At 31.4% G+C, this 21,636-nt stretch overlaps 1 protein-coding gene across 2 annotated transcripts; it reads right to left on the bottom strand.

The window, feature by feature from the left end:
- Positions 1-7,081: 7,081 nt before the first annotated feature.
- On the bottom strand, positions 7,082-21,315 carry LOC111618114 (dentin sialophosphoprotein-like). 2 transcript variants are annotated; one of them, XM_023359563.1, is made up of 5 exons: positions 21,205-21,315; positions 18,459-18,636; positions 17,438-18,376; positions 14,031-14,357; positions 7,082-7,390 (listed from the first exon to the last, which is right to left on the bottom strand). In XM_023359563.1, exons 1-4 carry the CDS (start codon positions 21,220-21,222, stop codon positions 14,038-14,040), a joined length of 1,455 nt encoding a protein of 484 aa, XP_023215331.1. In that variant the 5' UTR covers positions 21,223-21,315; the 3' UTR covers positions 7,082-7,390; positions 14,031-14,037. The 2 variants fall into 2 exon arrangements, with proteins under 2 accessions (XP_023215331.1, XP_023215330.1); XM_023359562.1 differs by having other exon boundaries at positions 14,042-14,357.
- Positions 21,316-21,636: the final 321 nt, after the last annotated feature.

Genomic DNA, 21,636 nt, shown 5'->3' with positions numbered 1-21,636 from the left:
AAGTTCATCTATCTAACTCCGTTCTCGAGATTAATAAAGAAAGACGAACGGATGACAGTGGGTTTATAGGTCTACAATTTTTTCCAGATTGCAGCCCAGTGAAAATCGGATTAATCATTACTTCCAAAACCTTGCTTTTGCATTTCTTAAAACTTGTTGTTAAATATGTACAGTACTTTACTTTGATATTTAGTAATTGTAATTTTTCTTTATATTATTTTATTTGCTAAGTTTATTCTTTTAATATTTTGTAGACCGTACGATCTTGACAATATTGTTCATGCTGTTTCCTTCTTTTTTTTTTTAATGGAGAAAACTCTTTTATGAAGAAAAACCTTTATTTCATATAATGTGTTTGACCTATTCTCTTAGGAATGGTCCTTTTTAGTTTACAAATTAAAAAGAAAAGGTTCAAATAACAATAAATAACTACTCACCACACCACACTAACTTAAAAAATTACGCACATGGAACAAGTTTACGGTGTGGTAACATCGAAAAAAACAAACGTTTTTGAACCCCCTTCTGCACTCTGCATCAGGTTGTAACAGTTTTTAGATGGGAATTCGATTAACGAATGCCGTTTAACTAACAGTTCGATCTTGAGTTTGAAATGATTTACAAAAAATGTATGTTGTGTTAAATCGTTTCAAACTCTTAGTTAAACGGCATTCGTTAATCGAATTCCCGTCTAAAAACTATCAGAACCTGATGCAGAGTCCAGAAGGGGTTCAAAAACGTTCGTTTTTTCCATGTTATTACCTCACTGTAAATTGGTTCCGTGTGAGTAATTTTTCAAATAACAATTTTATATCTTTAAAAATTCATACACATACTTCACTTTTAATAAATATATAAAATACGACATTTTTACAAAGGTAAAAAACCTCGCTTCTGTCAATCTTTCCGCCGTTTCGTTTCTACACCATCAGCGATCCTTAAGACAATTCACAAAAATTTTCGAAGACGACCTTCCTTTTAAGGCTACTGCCTCCGCAAAAATATGCCTCAAATGGCTGCCCCTCTCTTTAAAAAAAAACAGATGAGATGAAATTTTTAATTAATTACAACAAAATACATAATTTATTTAGACTAGCGCTTAAATTTCAAATAATTGAAAAAAAAGAAACAGATTTTTAATCAAATTTAAAATTTTCTACCCATAACATCCTTCAAAAAATAATANTTAAAAAGAAAATTGCTAGAGTCCAGATGAGATGAAATTTTTAATTAATTACAACAAAATACATAATTTATTTAGACTAGCGCTTAAATTTCAAATAATTGGAAAAAAAGAAACAGATTTTTAATCAAATTTAAAATTTTCTACCCATAGCATCCTTCAAAATTAACTTCAAAAAATAATAATATACTGTAAAAATAGAAAATAATAGCTAAGGGCGCCCCTAGTGATCGTTTTTGGCAAAACGTGTCAGAAACCGGATTTCCGCTTATATATACAGTAGATAAACGCTTAATAACATTTTGTTAAATTGCCTGCTAATAGATGGCACTGCGTGTACTTTAGTTTAAGTATAGATACATCCAAAATCGTTATTATGTCCGAGGGCGCTGGTGGTTGGGTCACGAGCGCTCCGCTTGTTTTTGGCGTATGTTAAGCGAGCAGTCTGGGTTCGAACCACCAGTTGCCTTTTTTTCCCCCTCAAACGCTCCTGCATCAGGCTTACGTTGCAGCAATGCAGTCCTGGGTTCGCGCCTCCATTCGCCGCTTTTTTTTTCCTCTTTAAAATTTCATTCATCTCGGCAGTTACGTCCACACACGGCTAACTTACATAATATCGAACATCGTATTCCAAAATAACTATTGGGTTTCAGTTAATCAATTAATTTATATCCTCATCCGTAGTGTTCGTTTTAACGTAGCGCCATCTATTGGCAGGAAAGTTTTAACGAACCGATAAAAATAATTTTTATAAAAAAAAATATAACACTTTAAAATATATATATATATATATTATATTCACTTAATAACGTTTTGTTAAATCATTTTATTAAATTAAAAACATAAATCCGATATTTAAACAAAATACAAATTTTTATTTTGATTTTAAAATTAATGCAGGTGGCGCATAGTGACTTTACTTTATAATTAAAGATTAAAGGGACACAAAGAGCCCTTTGTCGTCTTTCATCGGCATCTTCTGTCTTCACTCAAGTGGGCCTTAAATAAGCGGTACACAGAACAACTCGTTCCAAATGCTGCAAGCATTTGACTTGAAGACCAACTTCAACTCATGTTTTGTGGAAGCATCAGCGACTGTTCCTAATCCATATTCGTTGAAGTTAGGCATCCCATTCCATACGAACCACATCGTTTATGATTTGCTTCGTTTCTAAGAAAAGACCATCAATTAAACTTCAACTTCCGGGTTGAGAATAGTCAAAACCGGAAATCTTGACGCACAGGAAAGGTGTAATCGAAGTACGAATGCAAAGGCAATCTCTACATAAAAACTTCTCCTTGCGTTAATATTCAAAGCTGCAAAGAGCAATGCTTTTGAAAGATCACATCAAGACGGAATGTGTCACCAAGCTAAAACAGTTTTAAATGTTCTGGATAATTTTTAAAACAATGCAATATTTGAAACTAATTATATTCCGACTTCATTAATTGTGATAATCAAGCAATTCGTTAAAAGCTTGAACGATGCGGTTTGTATGGAATGGATGCCTAACCTCGACGAATATGGATTAGGAGCAGTCGCTGATGCTTCCACAAAACATAACTTGAAGTTGGTCTTCAAACCGAATGCTTGCAGTATTTGGAACGAGTCGTGAAAAATCCCAGTTGGATTTTTCGTCTGGATTTTTCACACGAACTTCTGTTATTAGTAGCAACAGAATGTTTGGGAAATGTTTGTGTCGTGTCTTGCAACAGGATACGAACATTCCGTATTGCTCGAATCTTTCCCTAAACTTTTCTGAATAATATCACAAGAATTTGGAGCAAGTTTTGCACCTGTGAAGTAATAGCATCATTTAATGGCGGAGCAGAATGTTTTAGACGATGCTTGGAAAATCGTTCCGTCATATCATAAACGTCATAGTCGAATAATCTGAATCGCTATCCAGTGAATTGAAAACTTTCGCTGAGAAATGCCGATGATATACGAATTCCCTAGAATTCCCGAATCAGATGATATACGACTTGCGGGAGCACCCTTTTAATCTCTCATTCGGCAATGCTTCGTGGCAATTGTCCAATTCGTTTACGTTCTCCACACTACCTTCTACTGTACGTTATCGAAAGACTTTACTATTGAGAAGAAGTAAAGTAAACGAAGTCGATTCGGATTTCGAATATTGTCAATAACGACCATTACCTGTTGCATTCGCTTCCGTTGCCTCGAATATTTACTTGTACTCCTAATTATTACGGTAACAAATACCGGGCGAAAATGCCCGAAGGCGGGCTACAGGCTTATAAAACCTCGGGGGCGGTACCGCGGTCGACTGGCCGTGCGACGGGCCCGCTCCCACCTCACGGTCGAGGTGGAGCCGCGTGATGGGGCGCGCTGCATCTCTACGCGCTTTTTTTCAACACTGAGATGTGGAAAAAGCGAAAAAAGAATTCGGCCACGTGACGCCGACCCTTTTGGGCGCTTAGTCATGAGACCGGAAATAAAGTAGGCGCATCTTTAAAGGCCTATATCTCGCGAACAGTCCATGGTCCATTTGACTTTTATGCTCGCACAGGGGGTCTACAATTTGAGGTGTGCCAAAATCGCATCGTACTGTCCTAGAATCTTTCCTTCCCGTGATGCATCCTCCTCGGCACATCGCTCACGCATCGACATAACCAAATAAACGAAAACCAATTCTAACTTTTCTATAAACGCGATATTTACGAGGAAATGCTTAACTACCAGGAAACCGGGACATCCAGCCCCTCCACGGATATCATCTCCCCTTAATAACTTATAAACCCATTGCCTCAAATTTGGCTGTACTATAGATTACCACCTATGGAATTTCGGGGCTTTGAGTATATATTTGAGCTCAGGGACATGCTCAACGGTACTTTACTTTTGGACCAGAGACGAAAAATAAGAAAGTTATCATATTTACAATTTCTTGCCTTTCACGGTGCTGTTTTTTAATGGTTTGCAGACTTTACCACAGACTCGGTGAACATCGCGCATTGACTCACGGGAAATTCGTTGAAAAAATGGCGGAATCATTTGACAACGAATGTTCCCAGCGAAGGTAAATAAACAAATTAAACTATTTTAAAGTATTTATAAGATGTTTAATAACACTAAATAATTATTTTTAATTAGAGTGGTATCTCCTACCGTACGATCGGACTACCCTATACTTTTGTCGAGGGAAGTAGTGGTTTATATAAATTCGAAAGCGGCTCGGATAATTAATTTTTAGAAAATTTACAAACGTATTACGCTGTTGATGCTAGAAGATGCCGTGGAAGAACAAACCTACCTTAAGATAAGGCATATTATGAAAGCAAATACAGTCGACCTTCCCTATAAAACTTGATAATTCCGTTTTATATGAATTCCATGTTGTACGAGACACTTACATTTTACATATACGTGTGCCGGGCTGTGAACGGCTCACGTATTTGTAAAATTTAAGTGACTCTTACAACATGAAATTCATATAAAACGGAATTATCAACAGTGTTATAGGGGAGTCGACTGTATATGTAAATTCTACATCACTTGCTAAAAAATTGAATAATTAAATAATTTCTGGATTAAAATTGTGTTTCTTTACAATATTATTCGTAACTGCTTAAATAATCATTATTTTAATAAAATAGGTCATAATTTTAACCCCAAACACAAAAAAAAATGAATAAGTTTAAACCGATCGTCTACTCACCTTGCTAGACGTAGCGACCGCCATTATCGACCGTCCAGAACTGCCAGATGATGGCGCTCGACGATCCGCCGTTCATGTTTTGGGCTGAATACGACGGCCGCAACCTCTCTACTAATCTTAATATTTGTACTTATTTTTTGCCCGGGAAACGCCGGGCTTACCTACGTGTAAAGCCAGGTAGATGGAAATTAATTGATTTATAATATAAACCAGTAACGGCAATATTTAAAATTTTGATGGTGCCATTTATTATCATAATTTTATTTAAAAAGCTGTCTAAAATGCAGGAATTTAGACTCCCTAGGGTGCATATGCTTTTCGTTTCAGATGGATCGTCTTTGCCACATGATACAGATCGCTTCTGTCATGTGTTTTAGTTAGCGGAAAGTTTACAAGTAGGATCGAATCGCTCGCGACAAAATGGAAGAGTGCATGCCATACATTCTTGCTGTATAATCTCGCAAAATTCTCTCTTAATACTTATTTTTCATCTCAGTTTATCGGATATCTTAATAATGATGTTTTTACTTACCATTTATAACTTTTAAATATTTTTCGTTTCGACAGTTAAACATATTTCTTTGTTCTCAACTATAAGCTTGACTTTAACCACGGAGGCAGCCATCTTTAATCTTTTTTATTCCATCCAAACGATGTTGCTCTCCACTCGGATTAAAAACATAAAATCATTTAAGTTTAATGTGTGTTTTAATAAAAATAAATATTACAAGAAACATGTTTTCAATATGAATCTTTTTTCTTCTATAAATTTGAGAATTCCTGTCACATTCACAGACCTGCAGGGATCAATAGACCACACATTGTTGATAAATCTGCTACCGAATTATCCGATAAACCCGCATATAAAAATTTCTATTGTTCAGCTCTAGTGTGCAAACTTTTCAATGTTTTCAGATTAGGAAAGAATATAGCATCTGATATCATTCAATGAGGAAAGCAGTTAAGCGTCTCAGGATGGAAAAACTTGGTGGAAGGATGCCCAAATTAACTATACGAACTTCTGGTATAAACAGGAAGTCAGTTCAAAAATCTTCCCCTGGATGCAGTTAGATAGATGACCGGCATGACTCGATTGCTAACAGGAAAAGTATGATGTACAGTACTGTACAAGGGACAAGGCGCTACTAAAAATCTGAGAACATTGTCACGATGTCACAATAAATGTGCGCTATAATTTGGGAAAAATTTTGGGTCCTGAAAATATTCTGCAACCTGCTCGTAAGTTGCATCGTGTCGCATTACTTCATGCTGACTGCAGACAGCTACAATTCGTCAGCAATTATAATCAAGTCCACCGAGGAAACAAATTCCTTGACTTTTTCCAAACACTATTGAAAATCCCTGGCTTTCAACGTGGATAAGAACCCTGTTTATAGTAGACGATTTATGCAGATTCCTCCATACGTTAATACGTTATACGGAAAGTCTACTTCTTTCTTCAATTTTCTATTGAGGTAGCTTTTTTGGCATAAATCAACACTATTTACCTACATGCCCAGGACGGCCGTTTAGGTTTGGGACGGTCTTTTTTTAAAATCTCTTTTCTCTGTCATTGTATTACATCAAACCTTAGTAAATAGTTGTTGTTTTGTGTATATTACAACTTAAACAATACATTGCTTTCTTTATAAGTTACTGTTGCTGGGTGTCCGAATAAATATAAAACAGACCTTATTACAACTTCATTAACAACGCAATTGTATCCTGTAAATATATCATCGACGATCCGTCTACGTCACCGATACTTCACTCGTAACCGTCCTTCCTTGACGTTATCTTTAGTTAGAATACGATTGGCTAAAACACCGAATGCTTGAGCAATCTATAAATTCGTATCTTTAGTGATTTCTTCTAATAGACGCATAGAAAATTTCAAAATCCCGCTTTTATACGGAAAAATATATACAGTATTAACATAAACGTGCTTGGCCACTGGTAGGCACGCGTATTTCAGTTTCGACTATGTCTTGTCTCCTACCGACTTCAGCTGACGTCATCGAACGCTGTAGTATATTATTCTTCGCGCAAACAGTAACAGAAACGTGATGCAAGAAAAAAATGGGGAGCAGAAATTTAAAAAATATATATTTTAATCCTTTTTTAAGTCATATAAATGTAATGCATTTACACATGAGCATATAGGACAAAAAAAAAAAACAAACACAACTTCTATAGAAAAAGATGACAAGAAACATTTAAAAATTTATAAGTACACGATTTAATGCAATTTACATATGTACATGATCTACAAAATATGGATGAAATCTGTACAGATCGAATAGATTTTTTTCCTTTAAAACAAGCTACTTTATTTACATATTTACAAAGTGGGAATGCTTAAATACTAATTTTAAATCCGCGATTTTCCCTTACGTCAGCGTAAAAAAACAAACAAAAAAAATATCCCAAAAAATTGTTCCACATTCTTCTTCTTCTGAATTGAAATGCTTCACAGATTCTCCATTTTTTCGCATCACTACTTGACTTTTGCATCTCTTAAAACCTATTAAAAATCATTGATCATTGACTGCTATGGTTTATCCAATTCCAAACGTTAAAGATGGCAAACATGAGGTTGTGCCAGCAATTTTTACTTACCAAAAAAATTTTATATCTAATTTATAAAAATATATATATATTTATATACTTTCTCTTATGCAAATTACTAAATAATTACTATTGTTTTTTGTTTCTTTTCTCAATTTTATAAATAATAATAGTGTGTTTATCAATTTTACAGAATGGTGCAAAAATTACATATTTTAACAGGCCTATAACAGACAGTGTGTGCACCAGAGTCAAAAAACTAACATTAATTTTGAATGGAATGATGGTAATAAATACAATATTCTGTATGAAAAACTAATATATATATATATATATGTATATGTATATATTGAAGCTTCATAAATGCAAGNTCTCTATCTTATAGGGGGGGTCGACTGTAATTTACAAAATTAATTCTTGGCGCGGAGACGCGCGCACGGATCTGGAGACGCCGACCGCCGAAAGCACTGGCTTGGGAACGAACCGGACGAAATCGAATTTGACCGTTTTCTTGTCAAAATATAAAATTTCAAGTTTGAATTTTGTATGGTAATGGACAGCGTAAATGAAACAATGTGCCACATACAAAAATATAAAAAACTGACTTTGCATACGTCTAATACTTTCAAATTGGCCAAATATTACATAATAAATACTTCTTTCAGGTTAACATAATTCTCCAATAAAATTTAAATTAACACTAAAATCATATATTTAAAAAAAAAATAAATAAATTAGTGGTGTATATATAAATGATATTTATAAAGAAAAAATATATATATTAAAATTAGCATTACAGAAAATTTCATAAAAATTACAAAAATTTCCTGTGTTGTCTAAGCGTAAAATTAAGAACATAACGGAGACAATGAGATTGCCTGCGTTGATTTTTTTCAACAATTTATATTGCAGCGAATTCCAAAATGATACACAAGTATTTTTGTTTCGTTTTAACAGTTGGACAGACATTTTATCAATATGAGTGTAATGAGATCACAGATTATCATTTAACAAATCTGTTTTTGTGATATTAAAGCCGGTTTTACCAATGAAATTTTTGAAGCAAAAATGGTTTAGCCAAAAATATCAATTTACACTTAATAATATATGTGACACGATCTATAAAAAAAGTCCCTTAAGTTGGAAAACTGTTTTCATTTTTGAGTGTATCCTATTCTACAAAATAAGAGAATGTTTACATCCAAATCTCACCAAACATTACTAGAAACACTTGGTGCTGAAACCTAAAAATTGACCGTTTCGACTGTCTTTAGTACTACCTTAAGATACCTTTTTCACAGATCGTATCACTTATCAAGAATTCTAACATACATTACAAGAGGTAAAAATATCTACTCATTCAATGTAAAATGCCAAGGAAAATTCTATATAAACACCATTGTATGAGCCAAAGATAAATTAAAATTTACATAAAAAATTAGGCTCACTACATATTAAATGGACATCTGTTAAATTTGTTTAATATGTTAAATACAATTTTAACTAATGATATTTTTATAAACAACAAACACAATTACTATTAATCAGAGTAATTCACTCAACAAATTTAACACTTGATTCTAATATGAAAAAATAGGAAGAGGAGAAAGACTTTATAACTAATGTTCAGATCACACTCAGATTAATGATGTTCCATAATTTTAAAAATGTTTCAAGATAAAAACTTTCCTTACTGAACACCAATTCAATCACACATTACAGGAAAAATGTTTTATCCAACAAGATACTAAAAATACAATCTCAATAAATAAGGAAAACAAAATGATTCTACAGCTAAAAATTATTTTTAGTATTATACTATTATACATAAATGTAGTTGTAGTATTCAAAACAAAAAAATATATATATATAATTGCATGGGAAAGTTTTATCAGTCTAGACTGGGGGTACCAAAGTGACATGTCAAAAAATCCATCTAGCATGCAATGTATTATATGACTCTGACTGAGAAAATACACAGTAAAAAGTAAACAATTTGCTTTAATTTATTTTAAGTATATTCCCTTTTCTTCTAAAAGAACAGTTCTCCAAAACTCTAAAAGTTTTGGCGCCCACAAAATATGTTATAAAGCTAAATATGCCTATCTGGCATGCAGATTAATAAAAGAGTTAAAAGTGAACCCTGGTTACAATGTGGCATATGTTGCCACTTTGGCTCACATGACTTCAGGAAAGCTGGAAGCAGTAAGCTTTGTATTATATGACATGCAATTTCACTCTTGAGGAGTGTAACATCACAAAGGAATGCACATAGCTACATGTAAGTCTGCAAGTCTGGTGTGGTGTCATCATCATTGCAATTGGACCATTGAATGGCATTAGATACTGGTTACAGATGAATCTTGCTTCTATCTGTGGAGGAATGACTGCTGTGGACAGGTGTGACAGTATTCCAGGAAACTTTACATGCCAGCTCTTTTTGCAGAACATCATGGTTTCAGGAGATATCACATTCAATCAGTGGACAGCCTGGTGCACATTTCCAGTACTCTGACAAATGTCACATAAATTGTTGGGTCTTTAGTTTGGTCACTGGTGCAGACTGCACCCAACACAGTGTTCTAGTAAGACAATGCCTGACTGCATGTTGCAAAGCAAATTCTCATTGGCCTCAACAGAATTCATATCCTTTCCTGGTAAGCAGCATCGTCAGATCTCTCTCTCATTGAAAAAACATGGGATCTCATCTGATGTGATGTGCACCAGGGACCACTGCCATATACCATAGACAACATGCATGCCAAACTGGACACAGCTTGGCAAGGGATACCTCAGGCAACCATTAATTGCCTCATTGATAGTATGCCTGGTCATATAGCAGCCTGTGGAAGCCATATTCATTACTGAATTAACAGGTGTCTGTTGCATATCTTTGTACTTTTAATCATTTGCATATATCTATTACTTCTACCAGTCCTGCAATGTGAATATGGCTATGTGCATTCCTTCATGGTGTTGTGTTTCCACTTTTAAAGAGTGTAATAAAATTGTTATCAAATTCACTGAATCACAGCATTGGTTTATATTGCCAAACTCGTTAAGGATTTAACCCATTATCTCCCATTGTCCTATACGTAGGACAGCTATCTATATATATATGCTGCACCAAAGCAATCACGTTATCCATGATGCATTCAGAATAGACTCTAGGTTGCATGGTATAGTATCTCATAGGAAATGACCAGATGTCACATGGCATGTGGGTGGTGTTTAATGATTTCAGGCTTTAGAGGCAACTTTTGGTGGTGGCAAGTCTAGATGTGTTGTACTTGTTTGTAGTGACAAAGACACTGAGGCCATGTAAGTAATCTATCCAAATGCCCATTTGCTAATCTTTGTTCCATTCACAAGGACAGGAACAAAATGGCGCATCATTTTCCACTGTCCTAAAAATAGGACATCGAGATGATGTAGTGTATATACTGTCTACACCAAATTGAGCCTATTACCCCATGTTCTTAGTTGAAGCATGTCAAAAAAAAGTATCTAATGTAAGATACTTTTTTTGACATGCTTCAACTAAGAGGAAATAAGAGAACTTGTTGAAGAGTTTGAGGATAAATATTCAGAAACTAATGTCTGTGTGCTATTGCCAGATGCCAATGAATTGTCAGACAAAGATGACGATGACATTGCTAATGCTGGGGATGTACTTGTTTCTGATGTTCCCAGAGAGTTAAGAGTTGATTGTTTTGTGCCATTTCATGATGTCAAGCAATGAGTAAAGGGGCAGAAAAAATAACTGTGAAAATGCCCAATTTTATCTCTAATGACAATTCCCGTGGGTGGTGTCAATCATCATAATTGGCTTGTTTCAAAGTACAGTGTTTCTATTTGTGAAAAGAAATGGTACTGGCCTGTTTACTCACTGTGTTGACATGGCAGTAGTGACTGCATGGATTCTGCACAAAATTATCCACGACAAAATGCAATGTCTCTGAAGGACTTCAGACGAGTAATTGCCACAGTTTTTTCAAAATAACCATACCTCAGAAGTATTCAGGAACACCCAGAGTACAACTTATCAGTGGGAGCTGACATTTCTTGATGCAGAGAGACAAACAGAAAAGCTGCCAGCATCAAGGATGCAAAAGCAAGCCTATAACATATTGTGAGAAATACAATGCAACTCCGGCATACTTGTTTTGAGCCATTTCATAATCTATAGTGGCATCATTTGGACTATGACTCATTTTATACTTGGTCCTTTCATGTACAGAAAATATAATGAACAATAGTTATGTTCTTATAGTTTTGCAATCAGGCTTTTTTATATCACATTATCCCAGTGTCCTATTTAGAGGACAGGCTGTATCTACATATTTACACAGTCTAATATGTCTTTTTGTGTTCCAAGGACCAACTTCTCCAACAGAAACAAAATTCCTTGCAAAAAATAATTTGGGAGATAATGGGTTAAGAGCAAGAATTTAACTTTCTGGCTCATATTTCTTCTTACTGTGAAGACTTCACTTTCTAATAAATCAAACTCCTGTAAAATTTACTACAGTTATTACTAAATTCATGTTTCTATAGTAATTCTATACAAATAATAATTCTATAGAATAATTAATATTATATAATAATTCTATAGTAATTCTGACAATTTAACAATAGTTAAACTAAAAATTAGTATATTACAATTGGTCATAAAACTCTGAATCAAGTGAATCACAATAAACTTATAGCTTAAATTTATCCAAATTGTGGTAAAAATCAGAAAGTACTCATTCTTAAATCCAAAATTTTACATCAAATATTTAAAATAAAGAAAGCTAATGACAATCCAATTAACTTTTTATCATAAATTTATATAGAAAAGTATTAAGTCACTAAAATTATGCAGAAAACACAGTAGTTGACTACTGTGTACTTCTATGTACACAAATCTAAAATATTCAGAGGAAAACTACAAAGATTCTGAAAAACAAAACTTGAATTTGCTTGTATGTCAAATATTCTGTTTCATTCTACATATTTCTCAGTCAGGTCATTAAACAAAAGTGTTTTGTAAGTCTCGAAAGAAAGAAAACGTTACATTGTTGCTGACGTGTACTAGGTAGTTGCCCTACGAAAGTTGTGTCTGTATTAAACACAGACTTTTTCCCGTATCATTATTTCCTAAACAATACAATGTAACAGCTATTTTCACAGCATTGTATTAACTGTTATAAGTAGTCTAGAGATAATTTAAAGTATATGGGAAGACATGTATAGGTTATGTGTATTTATGAAGATCCCGAAACCAATCCCCCATAGATACAAAAGAACAATTGTATGGTCTAAACTAACAAAATTTAAAATGTAATTTCTATGTATTTAATCAAAATGAAATGAATGCAGAAGATTTTATTAATAATAATAAATGATGCAAACATCACTTATCATATAAAATATTTTAAGCGAAGAAATAACTATTTTATGATACAAAATATTGATAAAATGTAAAGATTTTAACATGTATTTAAGTTTAGCTCAATTAAATTAAAACTAGTACAGTGATTTGTCTCAAAAAGCAAATATTGATTCATTATGGCTTAAAATCAACATTCCTTCTTGTAGACTGACAAAAATAATTGTCATTTAACATGTCCAAGATGTTATGTAGTGATAAATGTCTAATGCTTGATATCTATTACACCATAAATTTAAAAAAATTTTAATATCTATAAATCAATTAGTTAAGTATTTCCCTTTGTATTAAATTGTAAATTTACCAGCAAATCACTGTAGTCGGCTATGCTTACACATTTTAAACTGAATCTTTACATAAAAATTACTTATTACTGACTAACATTGGCCAAATCTGAACAAGAAGCAAATTAAAGCAATTACAATTCAAACTTTATTGGTAAAACCGGCTGCCAAAAAATGAAATGTATCCAAATTACAAAAGTAATGATTTGTTTTCCAGGGAAATCGGATAGAAATTTCGACAATAACCAATGAGAAAAGGCTTTATTTTTTTCTTTTATTCTTTATGGAAAACGTATTATAAATGAAACTATTACTTTTGTAAAAACTCAAAAGTATAAATCAATATCAGAAAATGTCAATGTCAAGATTAGTTTAAGTGGAACGTTTTTATAAATCACAGTGTTTCAAAGACAAACATCTGCAGAGTGCTTCTATGCTATAGTTTTTCTTACAAATACAAAAAAATTATCAATAAAACACGAATACAAATATTATTAATTTCAATCTAGAAAAATACCAAAAGTAAAAATAGTAAACAATTTTAAAAACATACATCACGATATTGAAAAAAAAATCTTTCAAAAATAAATCCATGTTAAAAATGTTTGTTGCATAGATCTCACTAAACTTCTTTATATATATACACACATTTCTCTCATAATAATGTACATACATATACAAATATTACAATTTCTAGTACTTAGAAAAATATTTAGTGTATATAGTATAATAAATATTCTATACAATTTAGCTGGAGATATGTACAATTCTATATACAGACAGGACAGCTTTTCTTGCATAAATTTACATCAATATAACAGACATACAGTAAGTACATAAAAATAATCACTAGATTTGTTTTTCAATTGAAAATTTACCTGATTCTCACCGTTTCCTGTGCAAGTGAGATCTTTTTTCTTTTCTCCCTGATTTCTTCTCCGACGACTTTTTCTTGTGTTCTGTGACGGAATTTTCTTTGTGGTGTTTGCTGTGGTATCGGTCGTCGTCAGAGCGGGAAAAGGTGACCCTCCTCTGTTTCTCGCAGTCGGAAGTAGAGCATTTGATAACTTTGATCCTTTTCTCCTTGTGGTGATCTTCGGACGGTGAAGAACTGCTATTTCTTTTCGAGCTCTTATGTATATTCTTAACAGAGACTCCTAATCTCATGTAGATGGGTAATTTTCTTGCTTCTTCCGTGGATGATGCTACAAGTTTGACAATTGGAGAGACAGATCAACATACAACATATTTATGACAAATTAGATATTTTGATTAAATTTTAACAATTTACATAAGTATATTATGATTTTAAAAATACATTATACAATTTTCTATATTAAACAATTAGTGTTTAGAACTTCATAAAAAATTTATACCTTAAAAATATGAGGATTCATTTAAAGAAATCCTTTTACTATCCACATTTAATGAAATTATTTCGATAAACTCAATTTGAGACTGTTTTGTACCTCTCAATTATCTGGTTAATACTCTAGAAAATTATTTTCTGGTTCAAAAAAACTAGAAAATGTGTGGCACAATCATACCTCTAATATTGATATATACATGACACAGTCTAGAGGCATTTCCAGTTTCCTGGAGTGTGATGTTGCAATGTGAATTGTATTTGTTAAATATTTATATGGATATTTAGGAATAATAAAAACAAAAATTATTTTAAATTAAGCACATTAATTGGCTATGAATGAGACAGATACTTTAGTAAAAAACATTAATATAATGTAAAAAATTACTTAAGATAATTGGAAAAGTATATTTCAAAATAGAATCTACACTGTAATGGAACCAGAAATGCTGACATTATTGTCAAGAATAGGAATCAGTTTTGTCCCAACTATATCAAACAACTATACACAAAAAACAAAAAGTAATTGTGAAAATATTTAATAAATATATAACTACCATCAAGATATATGCAGATTACAACAATCTTTAAAATAAAAAATGTGTTATAAATACTTTTACCTTATTTCTGAATGGAGTTTCCCTGATGATAGATTAATTTTTACCCCACTGCCCCTTTTCTGTGGTATTTTGTGAATAATCAAGTGTATCATACATATGTGCATAACTTGAATGATCTAAGAGACAAAATCTGTCAGGATACTGACATCACCACACCTCACATGCTATTGAATATGTGGTTGAAGTGGAATGTAAGTTGGATATCTGCTATGCCATTGTTCGTACATATATTGAAATGTGCTTGGGTGTAAAAAATCTGCAAAAGTTTTTATACTAGAAAACAACCACTTTTTCATTAAATTATATAAGTTTTCAATTTATATTATTTTCTTTTATTAAACCTCTATGCCTGACACATTGTATTTATATTAATAATACTATTTACTATAATAGTGTAGGTTTCTCTGTATCTAATTGTTTTTATCATTTCATAGTTTATGACTCTGAAACCATTAAATTTCCTTTCCAGCAAAATAATATACTATGGTGCCTTGTACTTCAATTCCAAGAGATTGTTCAAACTCCAAATTGTTCTAAGTATGAATCAATTTTTCCATTAGAAATAATGAAAAATGAATTAATCCATTCCCAGACCCTGAACAATAACCATTTCAATAAACTTAAAAAAGCAAATACACATAATTTAAGGTAAAAACAACACAATTAAATGCTCTAATAATAAAGCAATTAAATTAAAACTAGTACAGTGATTTGTCTCAAAAAGCAAATATTGATTCATTATGGCTTAAAATCAACATTCCTTCTTGTAGACTGACAAAAATNATGAAAAATGAATTAATCCATTCCCAGACCCTGAACAATAACCATTTCAATAAACTTAAAAAAGCAAATACACATAGTTTAAAGTAAAAATATCACAATTAATTGCCTTAATAATAAACTAAAACACAAAAACTGTAAATAAAATACATAAATACTGTATAATAAAATAAAAACTGCATTTATTGGTCACACAGTGTGGACTTCAGCATCTTAACATTGATGTGTGATTTAATTATAACAGTTGTGAAATACAACATAATATAGATAATGTGAGAGTTTATCCTTAGTTTAAGAGTCTTACTTATTACTTAGAATTTTGTTGGAATAAAATCAAGTTGTAATGTCTTCGGATAAAAGGCATATCAGGCATATTGTTTTATGACTTTTGAATAGAATATAATGCTGTACAAACAGTAATATGTATGGGAAAGATGCTCCTAAATTTTGAACATGTCAAATGTGGTTTAATAAGTTCCATTCAGGAAATTTTGAACTATAAGCTACAAAACATACAGGCACCCAACAGCTATTGACAAAGAAAAGTTTCAGGAAGAAATTGTTAAAAATTGACAAACAACACACAGTATAGTATTATATATACTGTACTGTGTGTTGTATATACTATAATACAGTATTATACATACTGTAGTATAATACAGTATTATACATACTGTATTATATACAACCAAACATCAAAAATAAAGCAAAAAAAGTACTAAAAACATGCAAACATAATGCAAGAGCCAGATGACTTTAACACACAATAGATTGCATTTATACTTTGAGCACTTTATATCACTTTATATTCCATCTTCAAGGCAAATTTTTGTCAAATTTTGCATTTGAACTCAGAATCATTTGAAATATGAGGTACCACAGTAGACATATAGAAGTTTTGGTGTAAGGAGTAGTGAGTGATAGTTACATCATTCTAGTGCTGAAGGTATATGTTTCTGATTCTGATAAAAAATCACTTATTCTACAATTCTTTAACGATGTCAAAGAGTATTTGTTTTTTTTTGTATTATAATTTTTCACTTTCAATAAATTGATGAAGAAAAATCTAATATGAGTAATTGCTTATAGACAGAATACAGAAGTTTTGTTATTTCAGTTCCTAATAATTCACCTATTGAAGTAATTTCTTTAACAAATCCTCATAATTTAACAATATTTTCCTATTCCTAAAGCCCAAAAATAGGTAAATTATATAGTATACAATCATTCAGATAACTAGTATTTAAAAGAGTATGTAACAATTTTTAAAAAAATTGTTGTATATAGTATAAAAATTGATAAATGCTTGAAAATTTTTTTTATAATCAAAACTTGAAAACTCAATCTAATTTGCCACCTTTTAACAAATTCCGAGTTTTAAATGACAAATTACAATCACTTAAACAGATATGTCTCAAGTGTATACCCGTTTGATTGTATAAAAGTATATGCAGTCATGCAATAATTTAAAAAATTTACACATAACATACTGGTACATAATTATTTTAAAACAACTTACCACACTTTTTGATGTCATCACTATTTTTTTCACTTCTTCTCGGAGATATTACACAGAAAACATCTCTCTGTGATTTATGAGTATCCCTTCTTCGCCTAGATATGATTGACTGATCTTTCTTGCTTCTACTTCTTCTTTCAGATCTTGATTTTCTTTCTGGTACTTGCTTTACAACACTTAGTACTGATTTCAATACGGGACTTGGACTTCTACTTCGACTTAAGCTTTTATGGCTTCTACTAGACAAAGAATTGACTGAAGGAGAACGAGACTTGTTATTGCAATTCAGTTGCATCCGTAAATCCCATCCAAGATACTTCGATTGAAATGAATCGTTTTTTGAACTGTTAAATGAAATCTCCTTCCTTTCTGATATTTTATCCCAATGATTTTTTAATGAGTCAGAATCACTTCCTTTTTCTTTTCTATGATCACCTACTTTTTCACTGCCACAATCATCTTTATGCACTGTTTTTGATAAACTTTCCTGATTATTTATATGTTCTCTCTTGTATATATCACTACAAATGTTCTCAGTGGATGGCTTCAAATCATCACTAAGTTTACATGAGCTAATTTCTTTATCATCACTGATTACTAATTGTTCCTCCACAATTTCTGTTTTGTTTTTGTCAGGTGAACTTATCACTACAATATTATCATCATTTCTTTCAGCAGAAATGTCTGTGTGTAGTTTGTCATCACAAGATGCCAATTTAAGATCATCTTCCAACTCTCCAGCCGAATTAGAAACAACACTCGAACAAAACAAATCTGTGTGTTGTTTTTTTATTTCAACAGACGAAAAATCACTTCCACGAAGAATCTCCTTTTCATCTGAGCATATAAAATCATCACTTCTATCATTTCTGTAGTCACTGCTGTCTGAATCACTATCAGAATAGGATTCTGATTCAAATCTACTGAATCTATTATAACCTGTTAAACAAAAATGAATTAATCAATATAACATATTAAAAATATTTTCACGTCAACATTAATAAGATGATTAAACTTTTACCTTTCGATTTAGAATAAACCATCTTCGGAGATGATGAATCATCATCACTGATCATCACATTTTTCATGTTCTTTGATATCAAGAGCTTTGACGTTGGAATTATTGAATTATTGTCATTTGTCGGTGTTACTATTGGCACTGGATTGATGACAATGAGATTGGAACGTTCTAAGTTTCTCTGTAATAAATCGAGAATTGCGTATGTTAAAATATTTTGTTTCATTTAGTTTAGTAAATATTGTAACCTACATGTATATTTGAATAAAAAAGCTCTCTGAGATTTTGGAATTGGAAGTTCAGACTTTAATCTATCTTGTTACCTTATTATAAGATTATTAGTAACCAATTTAGCTTTTGATATATTTTAAATAACAAAAATTATTTTAAATTAAGCACATTAATTGGCTATGAATGAGACAGATACTTTAGTAAAAAACATTAATATAATGTAAAAAATTACTTAAGATAATTGGAAAAGTATATTTCAAAATAGAATCTACACTGTAATGGAACCAGAAATGCTGATATTATTGTCAAGAATAAAAATCAGTTTTGTTCCAACTATATCAAACAACTATACACAAAAAACAAAAAGTAATTGTGAAAATATTTAATAAATATATAACTACCATCAAGATATATGCAGATTACAACAATCTTTAAAATAAAAAATGTGTTATAAATACTTTTACCTTATTTCTGAATGGAGTTTCCCTGATGATAGATTAATTTTTACCCCACTGCCCCTTTTCTGTGGTATTTTGTGAATAATCAAGTGTATCATACATATGTGCATAACTTGAATGATCTAAGAGACAAAATCTGTCAGGATACTGACATCACCACACCTCACATGCTATTGAATATGTGGTTGAAGTGGAATGTAAGTTGGATATCTGCTATGCCATTGTTCGTACATATATTGAAATGTGCTTGGGTGTAAAAAATCTGCAAAAGTTTTTATACTAGAAAACAACCACTTTTTCATTAAATTATATAAGTTTTCAATTTATATTATTTTCTTTTATTAAACCTCTATGCCTGACACATTGTATTTATATTAATAATACTATTTACTATAATAGTGTAGGTTTCTCTGTATCTAATTGTTTTTATCATTTCATAGTTTATGACTCTGAAACCATTAAATTTCCTTTCCAGCAAAATAATATACTATGGTGCCTTGTACTTCAATTCCAAGAGATTGTTCAAACTCCAAATTGTTCTAAGTATGAATCAATTTTTCCATTAGAAATAATGAAAAATGAATTAATCCATTCCCAGACCCTGAACAATAACCATTTCAATAAACTTAAAAAAGCAAATACACATAGTTTAAAGTAAAAATATCACAATTAATTGCCTTAATAATAAACTAAAACACAAAAACTGTAAATAAAATACATAAATACTGTATAATAAAATAAAAACTGCATTTATTGGTCACACAGTGTGGACTTCAGCATCTTAACATTGATGTGTGATTTAATTATAACAGTTGTGAAATACATAATAATATAGATAATGTGAGAGTTTATCCTTAGTTTAAGAGTCTTACTTATTACTTAGAATTTTGTTGGAATAAAATCAAGTTGTAATGTCTTTGGATAAAAGGCATATCAGGCATATTGTTTTATGACTTTTGAATAGAATATAATGCTGTACAAACAGTAATATGTATGGGAAAGATGCTCCTAAATTTTGAACATGTCAAATGTGGTTTAATAAGTTCCATTCAGGAAATTTTGAACTATAAGCTACAAAACATACAGGCACCCAACAGCTATTGACAAAGAAAAGTTTCAGGAAGAAATTGTTAAAAATTGACAAACAACACACAGTATAGTATTATATATACTGTACTGTGTGTTGTATATACTATAATACAGTATTATACATACTGTATTATATACAACCAAACATCAAAAATAAAGCAAAAAAAGTACTAAAAACATACAAACATAATGCAAGAGCCAGATGACTTTAACACACAATAGATTGCATTTATACTTTGAGCACTTTATATCACTTTATATTCCATCTTCAAGGCAAATTTTTGTCAAATTTTGCATTTGAACTCAGAATCATTTGAAATATGAGGTACCACAGTAGACATATAGAAGTTTTGGTGTAAGGAGTAGTGAGTGATAGTTACATCATTCTAGTGCTGAAGGTATATGTTTCTGATTCTGATAAAAAATCACTTATTCTACAATTCTTTAACGATGTCAAAGAGTATTTGTTTTTTTTTGTATTATAATTTTTCACTTTCAATAAATTGATGAAGAAAAATCTAATATGAGTAATTGCTTATAGACAGAATACAGAAGTTTTGTTATTTCAGTTCCTAATAATTCACCTATTGAAGTAATTTCTTTAACAAATCCTCATAATTTAACAATATTTTCCTATTCCTAAAGCCCAAAAATAGGTAAATTATATAGTATACAATCATTCAGATAACTAGTATTTAAAAGAGTATGTAACAATTTTTAAAAAAATTGTTGTATATAGTATAAAAATTGATAAATGCTTGAAAATTTTTTTTATAATCGAAACTTGAAAACTCAATCTAATTTGCCACCTTTTAACAAATTCCGAGTTTTAAATGACAAATTACAATCACTTAAACAGATATGTCTCAAGTGTATACCCGTTTGATTGTATAAAAGTATATGCAGTCATGCAATAATTTAAAAAATTTACACATAACATACTGGTACATAATTATTTTAAAACAACTTACCACACTTTTTGATGTCATCACTATTTTTTTCACTTCTTCTCGGAGATATTACACAGAAAACATCTCTCTGTGATTTATGAGTATCCCTTCTTCGCCTAGATATGATTGACTGATCTTTCTTGCTTCTACTTCTTCTTTCAGATCTTGATTTTCTTTCTGGTACTTGCTTTACAACACTTAGTACTGATTTCAATACGGGACTTGGACTTCTACTTCGACTTAAGCTTTTATGGCTTCTACTAGACAAAGAATTGACTGAAGGAGAACGAGACTTGTTATTGCAATTCAGTTGCATCCGTAAATCCCATCCAAGATACTTCGATTGAAATGAATCGTTTTTTGAACTGTTAAATGAAATCTCCTTCCTTTCTGATATTTTATCCCAATGATTTTTTAATGAGTCAGAATCACTTCCTTTTTCTTTTCTATGAT

This window comes from Centruroides sculpturatus, unplaced genomic scaffold, assembly GCF_000671375.1.
Source record: "Centruroides sculpturatus isolate CEXI.00-Female unplaced genomic scaffold, Cexi_2.0 scaffold183, whole genome shotgun sequence".
Lineage (NCBI taxonomy): Eukaryota > Metazoa > Arthropoda > Arachnida > Scorpiones > Buthidae > Centruroides > Centruroides sculpturatus.
This window is presented reverse-complemented; position numbering and strand designations above follow the sequence as displayed.

Bases quoted from the DNA above. Each gene is read 5' to 3' on its own strand.
- LOC111618114 (XM_023359562.1), bottom strand. The intron at 18,377-18,458 runs GTAAAAGTTTAA...TTTGTTTAACAG, and splicing joins GGTTTATTCTAAATCGAAAG to GTTATAATAGATTCAGTAGA. The intron at 14,358-17,437 runs GTAAGTTGTTTT...TCAAACTTGTAG, and splicing joins TGATGACATCAAAAAGTGTG to CATCATCCACGGAAGAAGCA.